At 39.8% G+C, this 19,138-nt stretch overlaps 2 protein-coding genes across 8 annotated transcripts in view; one reads left to right on the forward strand and one right to left on the reverse strand.

Annotated features, from left to right (window-relative positions):
• Positions 1 to 19,138, forward strand: part of LOC135220502 (RING finger protein 145-like) — a 344,353-nt gene that overhangs the window by 196,074 nt on the left and 129,141 nt on the right. The window lies entirely within an intron of this gene.
• LOC135220500 (mediator of RNA polymerase II transcription subunit 17-like) overlaps positions 1 to 19,138 on the reverse strand; it is an 88,185-nt gene that overhangs the window by 68,141 nt on the left and 906 nt on the right. Inside the window, exons 2-3 of the mRNA XM_064257641.1 lie at positions 15,939 to 16,106; positions 9,108 to 9,249 (exon numbers count right to left, since the gene is read on the reverse strand). Of these exons, the coding sequence (XP_064113711.1) occupies positions 9,108 to 9,249; positions 15,939 to 16,106 (310 nt within the window). The remainder of the gene's footprint in view (positions 1 to 9,107; positions 9,250 to 15,938; positions 16,107 to 19,138) is intronic.

Below are 19,138 nucleotides of genomic sequence, written 5' to 3' on the forward strand. Positions count from 1 at the left end.
TTATCTTCTCGATCGAGAAGGTTCTCACGGACATGCAAAATCTTGCATCGAACCTTTAAGGATCGTTACGTTCCGTGTCTGTTCCCAAATAGGTTCTCTTTGTTAACGCGAACAGGGGCGAAAAAGAGATTCTCGATGCTCTTTGCGATATGAGAGAGTCGTGGAATTGGCCTAAGTGATTAAAAAAAATCATTTCATCATTCCTTGTAAGCGACCCCTTTCCGATTAAATGGGTAACGAAATCAGGAACGAATCTTGCCGTTACCGAGCCTCCGAGAGGCTACTGGTTTGTTTGTTTTGTTTGCATGGTGTTTTTACGTGACTTCCGAACCACGTCGAGAGTGAACTTCTATCACCAAAAATCCACATCTCTCACTCCTCAATGGAATGGCCGAGAATCGAACCCGCGACCACCGAGGTGAGAAGCAAAACACCAAACCAACCACTTACTGGACTCTTAGGTTAATAACTCGCTAAAACGAGAAAATATCTTGGATGGTACTTCTGGCGCATTGCGCCAGGCTGGCGCTTCTGGCGCAATTTGCGCCAGGCTGGCTGCTTCTGACGCTTTGCGCCAGGCTGGCGCTTCCTTCTGGTTCTTTTTTAAGTTATGTGCCAGAACATCTGTGCCCTTATGGTACCCGCACATCCTTCACGTGTTATTCGTTCTTAGTAGGAAAAAACTTTTATATACGTAGTATAGTCCATTCAGGGAAACAACTTCTGCACTAAGAGAATGTTTCCCATCTGACTCACCCATCTTCTCTTGAGCAATATCCGATTCTAAAAAGGTTGTGTGCGTTTCTCGAAAGGATGAGAGAATTATATTATTTCGTGCTCTGCCGTATTAGACTCCTTTATAATACTGTCACATTGTGGTAAACAGCATTAATCTAGGAAACCTTTGTAAGGATACTAAGAATTCTGTAGTTAAACCTCGGTATGCGCATAAGACTTGACCATACCGTAGTCTTAAAGTGAATTCTCTTACTACTACATTCATCTTCTCACTAAGCATGTACGCTAATAAGCCATGCTTTCGTAAGCATGAGAGCATCATATAATATAGAGTTCCGCTGCGTTAGAATCCTTTAATAATGTTACCTACGGTAAACAGCATTGAAAGGTTGTAATCTTTCTTATTGAAAGCTTCTTAGCAAAAGGCAGACAATATTTTTATTTATGTTTGCTTAACTATCCCCTCAATCCGAGGCTAAAACCGCGATTGTAGGGGAGAGACACAGTTAGTTATTCCATCCCGCAGGAGAGAGATGTAACCAACCACTCATGACCGACACTACATGTTACTGCGTTGGTCTCGGCTCTCTAAGGCGCGATAGTAGTCTCCGTTAGCCGTCTGGCCTTACTCTTCCCAGAGTTGCCAGCTACTCCATTAAATAAAGGAATCTTATAAAATTATCGAACTTCAGGAAGTTCTTATTAATGCATATTTAAGCGAAACAAGACTTCGATAAATCTAGAAGCTAAGTAGGTGTTGTCTTAACAATCCCTTTAAAGCGTAGTCCTTCCTAGGAAATTCCTGGAAGGATACTGATAATTGAGTTGCTCTACAAAGAAGTAACTACGGTATGTGTGATTTGCCGTATCGTATTCTCATACAGCAGATACTCAACTACCTTCTTTCCCTGCCGAGGCAGATAAAGGAAAAATTTTTACTGTCTTCGTTCTTTTCGTTAATATATATCTCCTTAAGGAAGGAAGTTAATCCAGGAAACTCTTTAAATCTTCGTGATTTCCTCATAAATCGCGGAAGAGACAGAATTCCTGTTCGTCTGTAGGGTTTTTACGGAAGGAAGTAGATATTTCCTATCCGCCATCATACCCAAACGTCGATGAGATTCTTATAAGAAAAACTCCCAAAGCGCTTGCCTCTTCATAACGAGGGAAGAGCATGAATGAAGGAGTGTGTCCGCATTACTCAAAGAGGAGCCTCGCGACTGACCTCTCTCTCTTAAGAAGATTTGGAATATTCTGGCGCCTGGCTCCTTGCGCCTAGCGCCTGGATAGTTCCGCGCGCCCTGGAATGTTCCGCACGCTAGAAAGGAGACTCGCTCCTGGAACGTTCGCTTGTGTGGAAGGTCCCGTGCGCCCTGATAGTTCCGAGCGCCTACTAGACCCCTTTAGAAAGAGCCTCTTGCCCAGAAACGTTCAATGGAAGGATCGTTCTGATTGCCACTGTACTATAAGGCTCCTTGCTCTAGCAGTCTGTTTTTCTGGCGCAATTTGCGCCAGGCTGGCGCTTCGTCTCTTTGAAGGCGCCTTGCGCCAAGAAAAAATTTTCTAGAACGCGGCTCGTGCTCAGTTGCTAGAACGCGGCTCGCGTTTGGTTGTAGGAACGCGGCTCGCGCTAGTCTGTTTTCTGGAACGCGGCTCGCTGCTGGCTGTTGGAACGTGGCTCACGCTAGCTTGCTGGAACGCGGCTTCCTAAGTTCCTGGCTGGCTCTTGCTCAGTGTTCTCTTAGTTTTCAGAGAACGCGCTAGATCATCAAAACATATACCTCTTCGTCTTTTCGGATGTAAGATGAAGAGACGCACTTTTTTAAGGATGCCTTTTCAATGGCTATCCTTGGCAGTCTGGGACGCTCTACAGAACCTGCCGAGGGGACGCCTGACCGGTTGGGGATTCTCTGAAACCCCCTTACGGCTTTTCGACATTCCTTCTCCCCTGGGCTTGGGAGCTTGAAGAGGTCTAGGCCTGGGAGCGAGACAGAGCCGATCAGACGCACCCTCCACTGCAATGGGGAACACTAGTAATCACTTCTTACCTTTCAATAGCTCGCATTTTGAGCCACAATCCTTGTCTTCAAATTGCAATTATGAATTTGAAGTTTCTGCGAAGTAAGAAGGTGATGAGGATGCAACACTACTAGTACTGTTAATACTCTAATTGCTCGTTAGTACGAGTTTCTAAAAAACTTTTAAAAGAAACGTATCTAGTTACATGCTTTACTGACTCCCTAAAGTAGGAAGTCAGTATATTTCCTCAATCAATTCTAACACTTATTACACATATTAATGAATAAATATTAATATTTCCCTTTCTTGCAAACTATGTGAGTGTCTACCGAAAATTTCAGTAGTTACACGTCATATATTCTTCGAAATTTTCGAAGCCAAATTCATTAAAAAGTTAATAAAAGCGTATGCCGAACCAAAGACCCAGTACTTCCCTGCAAAAGACAGCCCAGAAGATCGATGGCGATGAAAACGAAAATCAAGTCAGGAGGTAGCAACAACATATGTTGACACTACCGCGACAGAGAAAATCTGGTTCTAGAACGGGAACGGTTCCTATTCCTGCCACCCAGCGGCAGGGGGGTAGATCACCTGACCTACCTGCAGCGTGTGCCGCGAAATTCGAATTTCTGTCGGACGTCAGAGACATAAGCTAAGTATATATCTGCCGGGGAAGTTGCATGTACAAAATCCCAAAGCTCTTGCCTCCTCAAAACGAGGGAAGGGCATGGATGAAGGAGAGAGTCCGCATTGAGAGGAACTGCCTAACACAGGAGTCTTCTGAATAATGAAAAGGGGCTTCTCTTAGTATCAGAATCCTTCTGACAAAAGCAACGGCCGCCTGTGGCGACATCTTGCACATTTGCCAGGGGAAAGTTGCTCAAGTAAAAAAAAACTCAAAGAGGAGTCTCGCGACTGACCTCTCTCTCAAATGAAGATTTTAGAATCTTCTGACGCCTGGCGTCTGGATCCTTGCGCCTAGCGCCTGGCGTCTGGATAGTTCCGCGCGCCTGGAATGTTCCGCACACTAGAAAGGAGACTCGCTCCTTTCCGACTTGCGTGGGAAGGTCCCAGTTGCGCCCTGATAGATCCGAGCGCCTCTAGTCTTGTTAAACGAGCCTCTTGCCAGTAAACGTTCAATGGAAGCAGTCCTTCTGATTGCCACTCTATTATAAGGCTCCTCAGTCTAGCCGTCTGTTTTCTCTTTGAAGGCGCCTTGCGCCAAGAAAAAAGTTCTGGAACGCGGCTCGCACTCAGTTGCTGGAACGCGGCTCGCGTTTATCTGTATGAACGAGGCTCGCGCTAGTCTGTTCCTGTTTGGAACGCGGCTCGCGCTAGTCCTGTTGGAACGCGGCTCTCTGCTGGCTGTTGGAACGTGGCTCGCGCTAGCTTGCTGGCTGGCTCTCAGCCTCTCGCTCAGTGAGTCAGTGTTCTCTTAGTTTTCAGAGAACGAGCCAGATCGTCCGAACTCCAAACATGTACATTCTTCGTCTTTTCGGATGTAAGATGAAGAGAAGCACTTTTTAAAGGATGCCTTTCCAATGGCTATCCCTGGCAGTCTGGGACGTTTTACAGATCCTGCCGAGGGAACGCCCGATCGGTGGGGATTCTCCATAACCTCCGTAAGGCTTTCGACTTTCCTTCTCCTCTGGGCTTGTGAGTTTGGAAGAGGTCTAGGCCTGAGAGCGAGACAGAGCCGATCGAACGCACCCTCTACTAATTAGGACGCCTTTCCAATGGCGAACTTGGCAGTCTGGGACGTTCTACAGATCCCGCCGAGGGGCCGCCTGATCGGTGGGGATTCTCCATAACCTCCGTAAGGCTTTCGACTTTTCTTCTCCTCTGGGTATGTGAGCTTGGAAGAGGTCTAGGCCTGGGAGCGAAACAGAGCCGATCAGAACGCACCCTCCACTGCACTAACACTAAAATCACTTCTTACCTTTCAATAGCTCGTATTTTGAGCTACATTCCTTTGTCTTCAAATTGCAATATGAATTTGAAGATTCTGTGAAGTAAGAAGATGAGGATACAACACTACTAGTATTGTTAATGCTCTAACTGCTCGTTAGTACGAGTGCTATAAAAACTTCTTAAGGAAGCGTAACTATTCTATTCCTTACTTCCTCAAGAAGGAAGTTAGCTCAATCAATTCTAACATTTACTACACGTTATTATGAATAAATATTAAAATTTTCCTTCTTGCAAACTATGTGAGTGTCTACCGAAAAGTTCGGAGTTACACGTAAACAATTCTTCGAAATTTTCGAAGCCAAAGTTATTAAAACAAATTAATATGCGTATGCCGAACCAAAGATCCAGTACTTCCCTGCAAAAGATAGCCCAGAAGATCGATGGCGATGAAATCCAAAAATCAAGTCAGGAGGAACTGCAAACGTTGTTTACATTCCAAGCGACAGAAAAAATATGAATAGAAAACGGGAATGGTTCCTAATCCTGCCACCCAGGGCAGGACGGTAGATCACCTGACCTACCTGCAGCGTGTGCCGTGAAATTTGAATTTCTGTCGGGGACGACGGAGTCTTAGCTATGTATATATCTGACAGGTAAGTTGATTGTATGAAAATGTAGTTTTACAAACATACTTACCAAGTAATTACTTAGCTAATGATTAGCCTCGCACAGCATCCTAAAATGAAAAAAATTAGTGCACAAGTGACTTACAATGCGTGGGAGACAGGTCCCGCCCACTGCAGTGGAAACTCGCGAGTAACATTAGCCAATAGCGTCATTCTTTTTTCTGACGCGCAGCCAACAAGATGTCGTCTTACACTTCCTATGTTTATGTTCATTGCTTTCTAGTTACTGGAGTCAGCGATGTACTTGCCTTAGTTGGTTTTCCTTCTGTGCTGTTGTATCATTTTGGTTGGCTTTACCATCATTAGTTTCATTCTCTTCTCTTAGATTAGAGTATGTTTGATTCTAGTACTTCCAGTGCTCACTATTGCAGCGAAGGCTGCAAAAATACACTAACCAAGTTATGCTATGATGCACACACAAAGTACACCAAATGCAGAGGTCAAGTATGTACAAGAGAGCATACATGTGATGTGTGTAAGGAGTGGGATGAAAGTAGGTTGGAGAAAAATAGGATAAGGTAGGAGGCCACTAGAGCCGAAAGTAGGGCCTCTGTTAGTAGGGACTCTTCCCCTAGGCCTCAGACATACTCCGGTCTGCCTCTTCTCTCTACCCTGGAAATTATCTTTCTCCTATCCTTAGCCCACCTCTCCCTCCTCCTACTCCAGTGCTCAACTCCCATGCCTCTGAATCTGATGCCATTGCCAGTTTCGAGTCAAGGATCAACATTAAGTTTAATCTAGTTTTAAGTTCCGTTGCGGAGTTGGGAGCGTCCCTTAGGAGCCTCATGGATAAAGTGGAGAAAGTGTGTGGTGACAAAGCGTAAAGTGAGTGTCAGTGGAGGAGGTGGTTGCCTGTCCTGTCAGCTCTCCTAGACAAAGGTCACTGTCCCTTTCTCCTGCTAATGGGAGAAGACATACTGGAAGTCCAAGGGAGGCTGATGGGGTTTGCCCATGGGCTGCCGCCCTCTCTGTCAGTCCTGTTATTAAGTCCCAGGACACAACCAACTGCTGCTGGAAAGGCATGTCTGTGGATATGTGTCGCTTGTCAACAAGTTCTGACTTGGAGTCTGATCTCAGGCATCATAGAAAGTTCAGTAACACCTCTAGGGCTTTGAAGAGGCATATGCGGGATGCAGCTCCCGAGTCCCCAGTGCCAATCAAGTGGCATAAGAACTCTTACAACGCCCTTCCTTCGTGTAGCTTCGGGTTTGACCCTTTAGTTTTTGCACCTGTGCAGTTACCTTCACACCAGTGGGACTCTCCTGTACTGCTGTCTCCCATGGACTCGAAACGTCAGAAGTCTGTGTTAAGCCCTCATCTCCTGAATGTATGGATGGACGCGCTCCCACTCCCATCTCCATCAACCATGCTCCCACCACTGACTGCCGCACCACCGGTTCTCGCGCCCTTTCTTCCTACTCCTTCTCCCATGATGACCACTCCCGCTCCCGCGATGTCTGCTTTCGCACTTGCCCCTTCGGATTCTTCCACTTCAAGACATCGGCAACATCAGACCTATGCTGCAGAATCAGAGGATCCCTCTCTTGCTCCCCTGGAAAGACAGCTGGCAGAAATTCTGAGTTATGTAAATAACGCTCCTCCGATGGCAGTTTCCCCTAAGACAGTGGACCATCTTTCGCCAGTTTCTTCAGAGGATGAGGAAGAGGGGAGGTCAAGATTTGGCCCAGCTGACTGCATACAAGGCCTTACCTCTCATCCTCTTGGAGAGCTATCCTGGATTCTTCACTTCTCCTCCTGAGTCTCCTGCCTCTTTGCTACTGATGTCGAAGAGTCAGCAGAAACTCGCTCTCTTTCCCAAGATGGTTCTGTCCACTTCCTCCACAGAAGCGCTGAAGGTGGTCAAGGAGTGGCTGCTGATGAAGGGGGAACAAGGGAAGGCGACATTCGTGCATCCTCCCTCCCACCTTCTCAAGAGGTTCTACAGGCCTTATGACACTAGAGAAAGCCCCTCCCTGGGAGTCGCTGCCTCCTCCCAAGGGGACTTCTCGTCTCATCAACTCTTCATGCTGTGCAACCTTTGCCTCTGCCAAGGTTTTCTTTTCATCAGCGGAGCTGGATCACCTCGTCAAGAGCCTCTTCAAGGTGTTTGAAGTCTTCAGCTTCCTTGAATGGACTCTGGGCACTCTCACCAAGAAGATTAAGAATGCCACAGAGGCAGTTGACTCTGTTTCAACAGACCTTTTGAGCGTGCATTCATGCACAGATAAGGCTGTCTGTTCGGATTGCTGAAGAAGAGGGACCTGTAGTGTTCGATCGCATTGAAGGGAGTTACAGCCTCACAGAGGGCTGCTTTGCTTTTTGCTCCCCTGGACCCTTCTCATCTCTTCCTGCACGACATGGTACAGCAGATAGCCGCAGACCTGTACTTCCATCAGAAGTCTGTCAAGAAGCACTCTGGCACTAAGTCTCAACCAAAGAAATGAGCAAGAAGTCCTTTGTGCCCCCGTCAGAGCCAGGCTCCTTGAGTTCTGGGAGAGGTGGGCTCGCAGAGGAGCAGAGCCATGGATTGTCAGGGTATTAAAGGAGGGCTACTGCATCCCTTTCTCAGAGCCTCCTCCTTTAATCTCATCGCCTATCGCATTGACGGCGTACTCAAAAGAATCAGGAAAACACTTGGCCCTTTACCTCTGGTAATTGCCACAGAGGAACTGGTGAATATCTTAATGGAAATATATTCCGCATTGTTAGATTTCATTTATTCTTACCCTTCTTTGCTAAGAAGGAAAAGGGTTGTGGAATTTTAGGATGGCCTCTGCAATAAGGAAATTATGTTTCCAATCTCACTTCAGTAGCTGTTGCAGATTTAGAAAGGCTCTGGAGCCTCATCCAGCTATTTGCCATTACAGTCTGGAGGTGAAGCTCCAGAGGAAGCTTGCCAACATCCACAAACAAACTCTCATCAGGAGAAGAGCAAAAGGCTCCTGTATCTATCTGGATTCCTGCATCATGAATGACATTTAGAGGTTTTATTCAATGTGAAGAGGCAGACTGAATGGTACCTCACATCCACAGCATACTTTTTGTATGATTAAAATCTTAACTTTCTAAGCACCTGTTGCAGTCAGTACCAAAGTGCTAATGAACACCATACAAAAATTAACTTCCACTGTAACCACCAAACATAATAAAAAAAAAACTGAATGGCATAATAACAAGCTTCACAGCTAAGTAAATACCAGTGACCAAAACAGCAGCAGAGACTCCTTGACTTTACATTAGCCAAAAGATAAGTGGGGTTGTCAGTTGGGTGAGTAGGTAATAACCCCACCTACCCTACTCCTACCTGCTAGTAGTTCACTACCTTGTTCCAAGCTTCAACAACTAACACAGTTGTCACCTCAGGATATATATTTTCTAATAAATATGAAGGTTTAAATTTCCTTATGAACACCCTTTCACTGTCATTCTTTTCCATTCCTCGATCATATACATTCATGGCTACAACTTCTCTTGCCATACTCATACATTTTACAAACTGACACATTTGCACTTTTTCACCTGTTCTCTGCTTCCTGATTTTAAAAAGTATCTACCATCCCTTTCCTAACACTATACATTCAGCTAACTAAAAGACATACTCACTCTGTCCTATTCAAACCATGTACATACTGCCCTATCTTACTGACAAAACATCCAACTATCAAACATATTTTCTCAACTGCACTGCACCTACTCACATTCAAAAGCAAGTTCTTTAATCATAAAAACTAAGCAATAAAATTAGAGCAGTACCTTCTTCAGAGCTAGAAACTGCATGTAAGATTTAGGTTCTGGAGCATCAGTGAGAACTGGATCAAGAACCATGTACTGAGGTGGTTTCTGTTTTACTATCACCAACAGATCATGTAGAACACACATCTCTGTTAATGCTTGTCTGAAAGGTATAAGTAATACTAATTATATCATCATAACTCAATGGGAGTGGAAATATAAATATTTACAATAACTATAATTCAAACAAAAGTTTCCAAATTGCCAAATGTAAGTTTAAAATATACAATAGTTGGCATTAAAGTAATAGCGTTTTTTAAAGGTTACTGAAAACTTGTTTAACATTCAAACCCAATTTTACATAAGCCTTTAACCCTTACTGGACGGGTAACCATCGATATGCAGCTCCTCAGGCCAGATACACTTTGAGGTTGGCCAATTTATAAAAAAAATACATCATTGGAAAGAGGAAGATATGCAAATGTACATGGTGGAAGAAAAAAAAAATTCAAAAAAATTTTCCAAACCTTCCACGAGAAATTGAAAATGACTATTTACATCTTGTGGGACCTCTTTTACAAGGCAATCGCAAATTTTACCAATTTATATGTTTTTTCTAATACAGTGGGGCCTCGTTATTCACGGGGGATAGGGCCCAGAACCCCCCCGTGATAAGTAAATACCCGTGTTATCCTGATACCCCCCCCCCTCAAAAATTGCTTAAAAACTGCCTACTTTAATAGTTAACCCACCCAAGACCACTATTCCAATGTTTATAACTGCCTACTTAGTTCAAACACCAATATGTTTTCAACTATCACCTAAAACTAAATTCAAACAGTTTTAAAGTTATGTACAAAATTAGCCTTAAAAATAAATGTAGTATAATGTACTACTGTAGCAATATTGTAGGCCTACTAGCCTAGGGATTACAGCTAGAAGCCTACATACGCATGGTGGGCCTCTTTTTTTTTACAAGGAAAGAGAGGATGAGTGGTAAGAGAACTATCAAAATATGTAAATCATATGGGTACTCACCAACAATCTATGTTGATAAAAGATGGCGACGATTTTGCAGTGCAATCCAGTAATATAATAACGATAATGCTACCACAGTATGCAGCGAACCATCTCTTCCCTTCGTCACAACACGTTAATACTAGTATATTCCACGTAAAAATCTTCATCTGACCTTTAGGCGTCTTTCCCATAAGAGTAAAAGAATCAGGGCTTTTGGATGCCACATAATTAACTACGTTTATATGGGTACAATTTAAAGAACGCACCGCACACCACATTTCATAACAACAACAAACAAACGTGAGTAGGCCAGTGTTGCCAACTGTGGGAATGGCAATTTCTTGCTAGATTTTGTTCCATAAAAGGCTAAAACCAAAAAAAAATCACATACCGTATATATACTCGAATAACGTGCAATCTCCCATATCGTGCGACCCCCTAATTTTCACCAATAAACAGTGGTTTTGTGTTTTGTCATGTATCTCATGTATCATGCAAGTTCATAAGGTTGGTGGTTTAGCCTGCTAATGGCCGAGTCATTCAGATGTGTGCTGATGCTAGTCAATTTACGGTATAATTTTCTTATTAATCTCGAGAATTGAATAGAAAATCTCAAGATTAAAAAAAAATCCCAAGATAAGAAAATAATTGTACAAAAATAACACGCCTTGGAGTCCTTAATCATTCTCATCTCTCTCTCTCTCTCTCTCTCTCGCTCTCTCTCTCTCTCTCTCGTCTCTCTCTCTCTCTCTCTCTCTCTCTCTCTAAGGAATAAATACGTACGTACTGTAATTTGCAGTAATGTGTAGACATTGTGTGCGTGTTTAAAAAAAATGTGCAGTACACACACATTCCGATGTTTCGGTTTTTGGAATTTTTCAGATTTCGGAAATGTGAGGTCAGATGCATAATCAAACAAACACCACTACTGCAGCAAAAACATTTTTTCCCTTTATGTTTTTCATTATTGTTATTTAATAATTACAGTTTATTTAAATAAATATTAATATAATACTGTTAAATGAATGTGAGATAATTAAGATCACCTATAATAAAATAGTGGGACAATTAAATACCATATGTTCACTAATAGGTATTATTTTCAAAACAAACATTCCGTAAAACACAAAAAAATATATGTACATAACAATCAAAATATAATAATGTTTTGCAGTTCAACTTGTGAATTTTAACAATAAGTATGACTATATAATATATTTTACCATATCGATCTTGAAGTTGAAGAGTCGTAAAATTCTGAGGATGGTCCGGGAAAAGGATTTGTACTTTGTGATTACGTATCGCTACAACACCATATGGTATTTTCATACCACTATATTGATGACGCATCGCTACGACACACTGGTGTTTTTCATACCACTATACGTTAAAGTTAAAAACATGACATAGAATCGACTTTGCGACTTCGTTCACTTTGATATTTTTAACGATACAATAACAATCATTTGTACTACTAAAACCATCTTCACATAAGTAATTTTTCGTAAGATATGTGTTGTTGCAAAAGCTAGCTTATACATAAAAGGCTTTTATAATTTAAGTCATCTTAGATATACATATGCACCCAAACTCATTGTGTGGGGAATTTACTACTGTTTCCTCGGATATTGAAATACTTTAGCATCATTCAAACACTTTAATAATATAATGCATAAATACTAGGCTATACATATTTACATCGTATACAAATACTACATACAGTTATATACACATACTTTTATATACAAAGTTAACAGTTATATACACATACTTTTATATACAAAGTTAATCATATGAGTAGTGATCAGACGACAGCTGTGCACTGGACTACGTACGTACTACTTGGAAGATAAAACGAACAAAAATGTTGTTGTTGTTAGTCGCCGGGATAGATTAACATTTTTCCAGAGATTAAAAAGCTGAATTTTGTTTTGAAGGTATGTCAACCGCGGTATTATATTATTGTTTTCACGAAGGAATAATTATATAAAGAAAATTATTGAGTAATTTTTGCCGTCGGCAGTCAGAAAATCACGAACATGGTAACGTTCAAACCTAGTGCCATCCATGGCGTATGTCTATAAATAGAACAGAAGCAGAGGGCAGTCATTGGATAACAGATCTCCATGGCTACCAACCAACCAATCAGGTGTTAGTTATACTACTCTGTAATTTCTTAGAATGAACGTTTACACACACGAAGCTAACGATGATGTATGTGTTTTGCATACAGTACGTAGTTTTTAGTTTTTATTATTAGTGTAAGTATTTTACTGATTTCATGAAGAATAGAATGATTCCTTCTCATTACTTTGAATGCAAAATGGCTTGAAGATTCTTCCGCAAAAAGAAGAGAAAAAAAATTCCTTAGAAGATGATACCTATTTACTAACGCGGTTGACATACCTTCAAAACAAAATTCAGCTCTTTAATCTCTGGAAAAATGTTAATCTATCCCGGCGACTAACAACAACAACATTTTTGTTTGTTTTATCTTCCAAGTAGTACGTACGTAGTCCAGTGCACAGCTGTCGTCTGATCACTACTCATATGATTAATTTTGTATATAAAAGTATGTGTATATAACTGTTAACTTTGTATATAAAAGTATGTGAATATAACTGTATGTAGTATTTGTATACGATGTAAATATGTATAGCCTAGTATTTATGCATTATATTATTAAAGTGTTTGAATGATGCTAAAGTATTTCAATATCCGAGGAAACAGTAGTAAATTTCCCCACAATGAGTTTGGGTACATATGTATATCTAGATGACTTAAATTATAAAAGCCTTTTATGTATAAGCTAGCTTTTGTAACAACACATATCTTACGAAAAATTACTCATGTGAAGATGGTTTTAGTAGTACAAATGATAGTTATTGTATCGTTAAAAATATCAAAGTGAACGAAGTCGCAAGTCGATTCTATGCCATGTTTTTCCTAAACGCGTTGACTTAGAGGAGAACGTTATTTTGGTTGTTTTATCACTGGCACAAACCCATAACAATGCAGTGTATGTATGATAATTCTAAACTATTATTCACTACCAAATAACGATGATATTTTGTATTGAAAATTAATGTTACGTATATTCCAAACATTATTACTACGTAGCATGAATAGTACTATAAAAATTTCGAAAGATAACCTTGCTGTGAACGCTACCATAATTTGATTTTTCATATACGTACGTACATTTTGTCGCTGGCTGGCCTCGCATAGATAAAATTGATTTCACTGTATGGAATTACTCCACGAATAGCCTTTTTATTATGAAGATATGACGATAATATAAGGTAAAAAATGCTTTTATGTATTCGTTTACGCTTCGTCGCCAATAACAAACAGCAATACTTACGATAATCTATGACAAATAGCGTTTGTATGACTTCATTGTTCAGAGAAGTTATATACGAATACTGCCAAAATAATAATGAAGTTTGAATTAATTTAACCTTAATGTTATTACTACTGTAATTACACTACCACTACTATTTAAAATTTATAAAAGTTTATCAAAACAAAAAATGTCGCTTTGAACGCAACCGTATACATAAACCATTTTCGTACGTAAAGGTATATGCTTACATTTTGTGGCTGGCCACTCCGACGATAAGTTGAGTGCAATGATGTGGAATTATTCTTCGAATAGGCTATTTATTATGAAGATATGACTATAATATATATGGTAAGAATGGTTTTATTACCGTTTTATTGTCAGTTAATATCATAATGTGAATGTTTGTGTACGTTGGTGGTTATCGCACTGCAACTACGCTTAGCCTACCAATGAACGTCGTACATAAACCTTGAATAGGCTATTTATTTCGAAGATAGGACAATAATAATATTAGGTGAGAATGGTTTTATTACCTTTATTGTCAGTTAATATCATTATATGAGTCTTTAAATGAATGTTGGTAGTTATCGGACCACGGCCGAGGGTTAGCCTACCGAAAAACATCGCATACGCAACACAACAAACCCGTGATGCAGCGATTCATACCAGTGATGTAACATGAGAAACGGTCCAAGAAAAAACCCGTGATTGACTGGATCCGTGAATACTGATCCGTTTGAATAAGCGATGCCCCACTGTATGTACATAAATTTATTCTATTTTGTAAAATTATAATTACTGCTCTCACAATATCAAAACATAAGAAATAATAGCAGTACCAAATTCTTAGCATATTTGTTGAAAAATATTTATGTAAATTTATCGAGAACAAAGATTCAGCAACTTTTTTTTATACTTTTACATGTTTTTTCTAATATTTCTTTGCAACCTTCTTTGCAAAATTACATTTACAACCAATATACAGCAACCCTTGGTATATTTACGAGCAAATTTACAAAAAGATGTCATGTAGAGAGAGAGACACACAGAACATTCCCCTTTCAAGTCACAAGCACCACTGAAGTCCTGAGATGCCCACACTCGTGATCTAAGTCAGTATAAAAGTTGCCATAAGTGAAATTATGAGCTGTAAAAGTATTAGCACCTCTTTCCCGCCCGATTCTTTCCAAATCAATGGCGTGTAATATTGTTTCTCTACAGGATCAATCCATCCACCACCCCAAAACTGTTATTACTACTCCTGAGAATCAATCCATCCATTAGGGGTTAATTCCTCATACAGGCAGTCCCTGGCTTACGACGGGTTCAGCTTACAACGTTCTGAGGTTACGACACTTTTCAATTGTATTCATCAGAAATTACTTCCAGGTTTACGACACATGTTCCAGGGTTACAGCGCTTACGAACCCAATCTGACAGAAGAAATATGACTCCAAAATTGCAAAATACGTAATCAATATTTGAAGGGTTTTTTTATGAAAAATGCAACAAAGCATTAAAAGTGAAGTTTTCTTAGGATTTTTTATCATTTTTGCCTTATGACGTGTCTCAAGAACAGAACCCATTGTAAGCCAGGGACTGCATGTACGTACAGGCAGTCCCTGATTACCAGCAGGGGTTCCATTCCCAACTGGAAATTACAGATAACAAAAAATCAGTGATAATAGCACCATCCCCAGTTATCAGCGCCGATAACCAGGGAATTGGCTCATATTGGTGCCAAAAATCCAGTTATCGACGTCGCTAGACAAGTGCTGTACAAGCAGATCATTGCTAACCCTGTACTATACAATACACTGATTTATGACTGTTTGGTCTAATGACCTGGCACTGGAACAATATAAATTAGGGAAAATACGATACAAAATATTTATAAAATAAAGTACTATTTAAAAAATAAATTATTTGAAAACTAGTTTTACGTATATTAGTTTTTATTAAGAAGAAGGAACCTATTCATATGGAACAAACCCACAGGGCCACTGATTTGAAATTCAAGCTTCCAAAGAATATGGTGTTCATCAGGAAGAGGAGGAGATAAAGGGAAATATAAATGGAACTTATAGCTATGTAATTACTTGTAAGTTACTTATATAAAAAAGTATTTTCCTCCCCATAAACATTTCAACTGTTTTGCTAATGCATTGTACAGACACTACCAAGTCAACATGGCATGATAGAATGCCACGTACTGCATTACATAAAAGAACAATATTTGGCACGATAGAATACCACATACTATATTACATAAAAGAACAATATTTGGCACTATAGAATGCCACATACTACATTACATAAAAGAACAAAATTTGGCATGATAGAATGCCACGTACTGTATTACATAAAAGAACAATCATTAAATCCTGAACAAAATCCATCGCTGGTAATAGTTGTCAAATGCAGAGGTTTAAAAAGATGCTAGATATTCTCTGTTGGCAAGTTAAATCTGCATATAAAAAACATACCTAACTTTGTTTCTTACACCTTCTAGGTTCCAATGAGGCTGCTGAAAAGGTTGCTTTTCTTCCTCCTCCTCTTCCTCTTTTTTATCTTCAGTTGCTCCATCCTCACCATCTGTGGCAAAGTCAATCTTTCTTGCCAACTGGGTGAGGTTCTCTGACATAGATGGCGGTCTGAAAATTTTCAAAGGTTTAAATATAAAATAAAAACAATAGCAACTATTAGGCAAATTAATCTATTTGGTCAAAAGTATCTACAGTTCTGAAAAAAATCAACATAATTCAACACAATGAGAGGTTGATGGTGCTCCTGAATAATTATGTCAACAAGTCAACTTCACAGAATCAATCTCCAGCAGTATCAAAGCTGTATGCCAGAGCATAAATCAAAGAAAATAAATATTCTGTAACAAGTATAAGGCTCATTCTACACAGAACCATGCAACCAACAGAGATCATTTGTACAATATATAAAATGTATAATAAATCATGATAAAATAAATGTACTATTTCATATTTTCAACACAAGAATAATTGTTCCATATTGTGACAAAGCCCACAATAGTTATAAAAATCCTCTGAATTATCAAAATGACATTTTCATAATAAAATAAAATTTAATACATGCTTAACAAGTAATTACACAGCTATCATTTCATTTATTTGCAGCAATTTAGATTCAAATTTCGTGGTAGCGACGTATCAGCCGACAATGCACATTCCATTAATGCTTTTGTCCATCAGAGGGGAGGGAGGGTGGGTTCTGGTCATGAAATTACAGTGGACCCCCTATTCGCATTCTCCAGATTCGAGGACTCACGCACTCGTGGATTTCTCTCTGGAACATTTCCCCCTATTATTCGTGGGAAATTTGCCTATTTGCATTATTTTTCAAAGAAATATCCACAAATTCCTGTTTTTTATATCAATTTCATCATAAAATGCACTTTTTGTGATAAAACTACTGAAAAAATCAGGTATAAACATTTTTAGTGGGTTTTTATCTTGAGTTTTAACTAACAAAATAGGCTGCTTTAAGCTTTTTCATAGGGGTTCCAACTATTCACAGGTGGGTCTGGTATGCATCCCCAGCGAATACGGAGGGACCACTGTACTTGGTATGTATAAAATTTTATCTTATTACAACAACATCATTTTTATTCAAGCAACTTACCAAAGAATTACACAGCTGATTCCCACACTGACAGGAGGTGGGATATATGGACATAGTTATTCTACTCTAAAGCATCAAGCCATGTACCTATTCTACTCTAAAGCATTAAGTCATGTACAATGAATTAGAAATAGAAAAGCTGCTAGCACTGAAACAATGCTTATCGTTCCTAATTAGTCAAGAGCGCTTGCAGTAGAAACTGCCTCTGGTTGGTGCTCAACTTAACTTGTAGAAGCTTTGTAGCAGAGTAATGCTCCGATCGTTACCAAAGCATCAGTGAAAGTTATGCCGCTACGGAACTATATGATGGCTCGCCAAACTTCCAAGGTGCCCCATGCCCTGGATGCAGTACCATAAAAATAACCAGATTATGTTCTCACCTACACAGCCACAACCCATCCACCGAAAGTGTCGGGTGCTCTGGGTACATTGTACCCTCCTGGCTCCCAAACTTTGTCGTTTTACTACAAGATGGAGGTTCAGAAAACAGGAGAGAATCCTATGCTTCCTTCCTTGATACTATGCCAGTAACTAAAATTGCAAGGTACTGCCCAATTTTTAAGACTTTATAAACTCCCTCCAAATCATGAGAAACGAAGAACGATCATACTACCAGTAGGTCGAATGTCAAATGGACGTAAGATATATAATTATATAGCGTTTGAAAGCTAATGCGGTAGGGGCTGTCCTAAATGTCTTTAGCTTTACTAATAAAGGGCAAATGTTTCTCCTAATTCTGAGTTCTCACAAGATAAAGTCCATTAAGGTAAAGGACAAGAAAGTCCATCAGGGTAAAGGGCAAGATGTTCTACAGAGGACAAGACAAGTACTTGCCATAACATCCTAGGATTCTGGTTTTTTAGGAAATACCGGACCATCCAGCCAGGCAGAGCTCTCTCTATGCTTCCTATGCGACAGACAGTGCTTCAGGCTCCTATAGAACGAGGTTGTGCTAGACTGCACTTGAAGCTGTTTGAACAAAGGGTAATTTATAAGCGATTAATGCAAATATACAAGATATAGCCTTATGCCATTGTGTTCTTTCCCTTAAGGTACACTGTATAAAAGGCACATGGTGTACTAAGTCTAGGTGGTCACTCATCTCAAGTCCAAATATTGGATCACAAGTCAGTCAGTCCCTGTGATTAGTCATCCTAAAAGGAAACATAGTACCTGATTTTTTATGTACTTATGCCTAAATGAGGCTGCAGGCATGTTTGAGTTGGCAATAAATAGGAAAAAAAAGTATCTAAAAGAAAACAAGAATAGCTTAGTTACATACTTATTAGATGTTATTAATACAGTAATACATAATGTTATTTTATTTACAGTGATGTGGTGACTGTTGCCCACAATACAATTATGAAGTACAGTCATATGGTTGATGTACTGCTTTCTGAGATGCAAAGTATCATGAGTCTCAGTCTTGTATCATGAGTCTCTGTCTTGAAGGAGACAGGGTTTTCTGCTGAGTAGTTGGGAAACTATAATTTTGAAGACATTTTAATGAAGGTTAGGAATAAAAACTGAGTATGGTTAGGTTATATCATGCACTTTAGCCCAGACAGCAAACATTTTTCTGTAGATGTTTATTGATAATAAAAATGAGTGTTGTAATAAATGAATATGCCTTAAATGCAATACCAATAGCTTACTTTGTCTCATTAATATTCACAAATATTAAAAAAGTTATACAATTTACATGTATACATGTCTTCGGTAAATACAACGTAAAAATGTTATGCATTCAAATTCATTATCTCAACTTCGTGAGATGGAATTATAGACAACATTGGCATGCTGTACAGTGTTACCATTCACCTAAACTTACTACACCATGTGCCTTTTATACAGTGTACTTTAAGAAGGGAGGAAACTTAATGACAAAAGGCCATATCTTGTATATTTAATTAGACTGCTTATAAAGTACCCTTCGTTCAAACAGCTACAAGTGCCTAACAGGTTCATTTCCAAAGGTTATTTACACAATTGTTGTTGGTAATATGCTGGGGGGGGGGGGGGGGGGCAGAGA

This window comes from Macrobrachium nipponense, chromosome 2 (genome assembly GCF_015104395.2).
Source record: "Macrobrachium nipponense isolate FS-2020 chromosome 2, ASM1510439v2, whole genome shotgun sequence".
NCBI lineage: Eukaryota > Metazoa > Arthropoda > Malacostraca > Decapoda > Palaemonidae > Macrobrachium > Macrobrachium nipponense.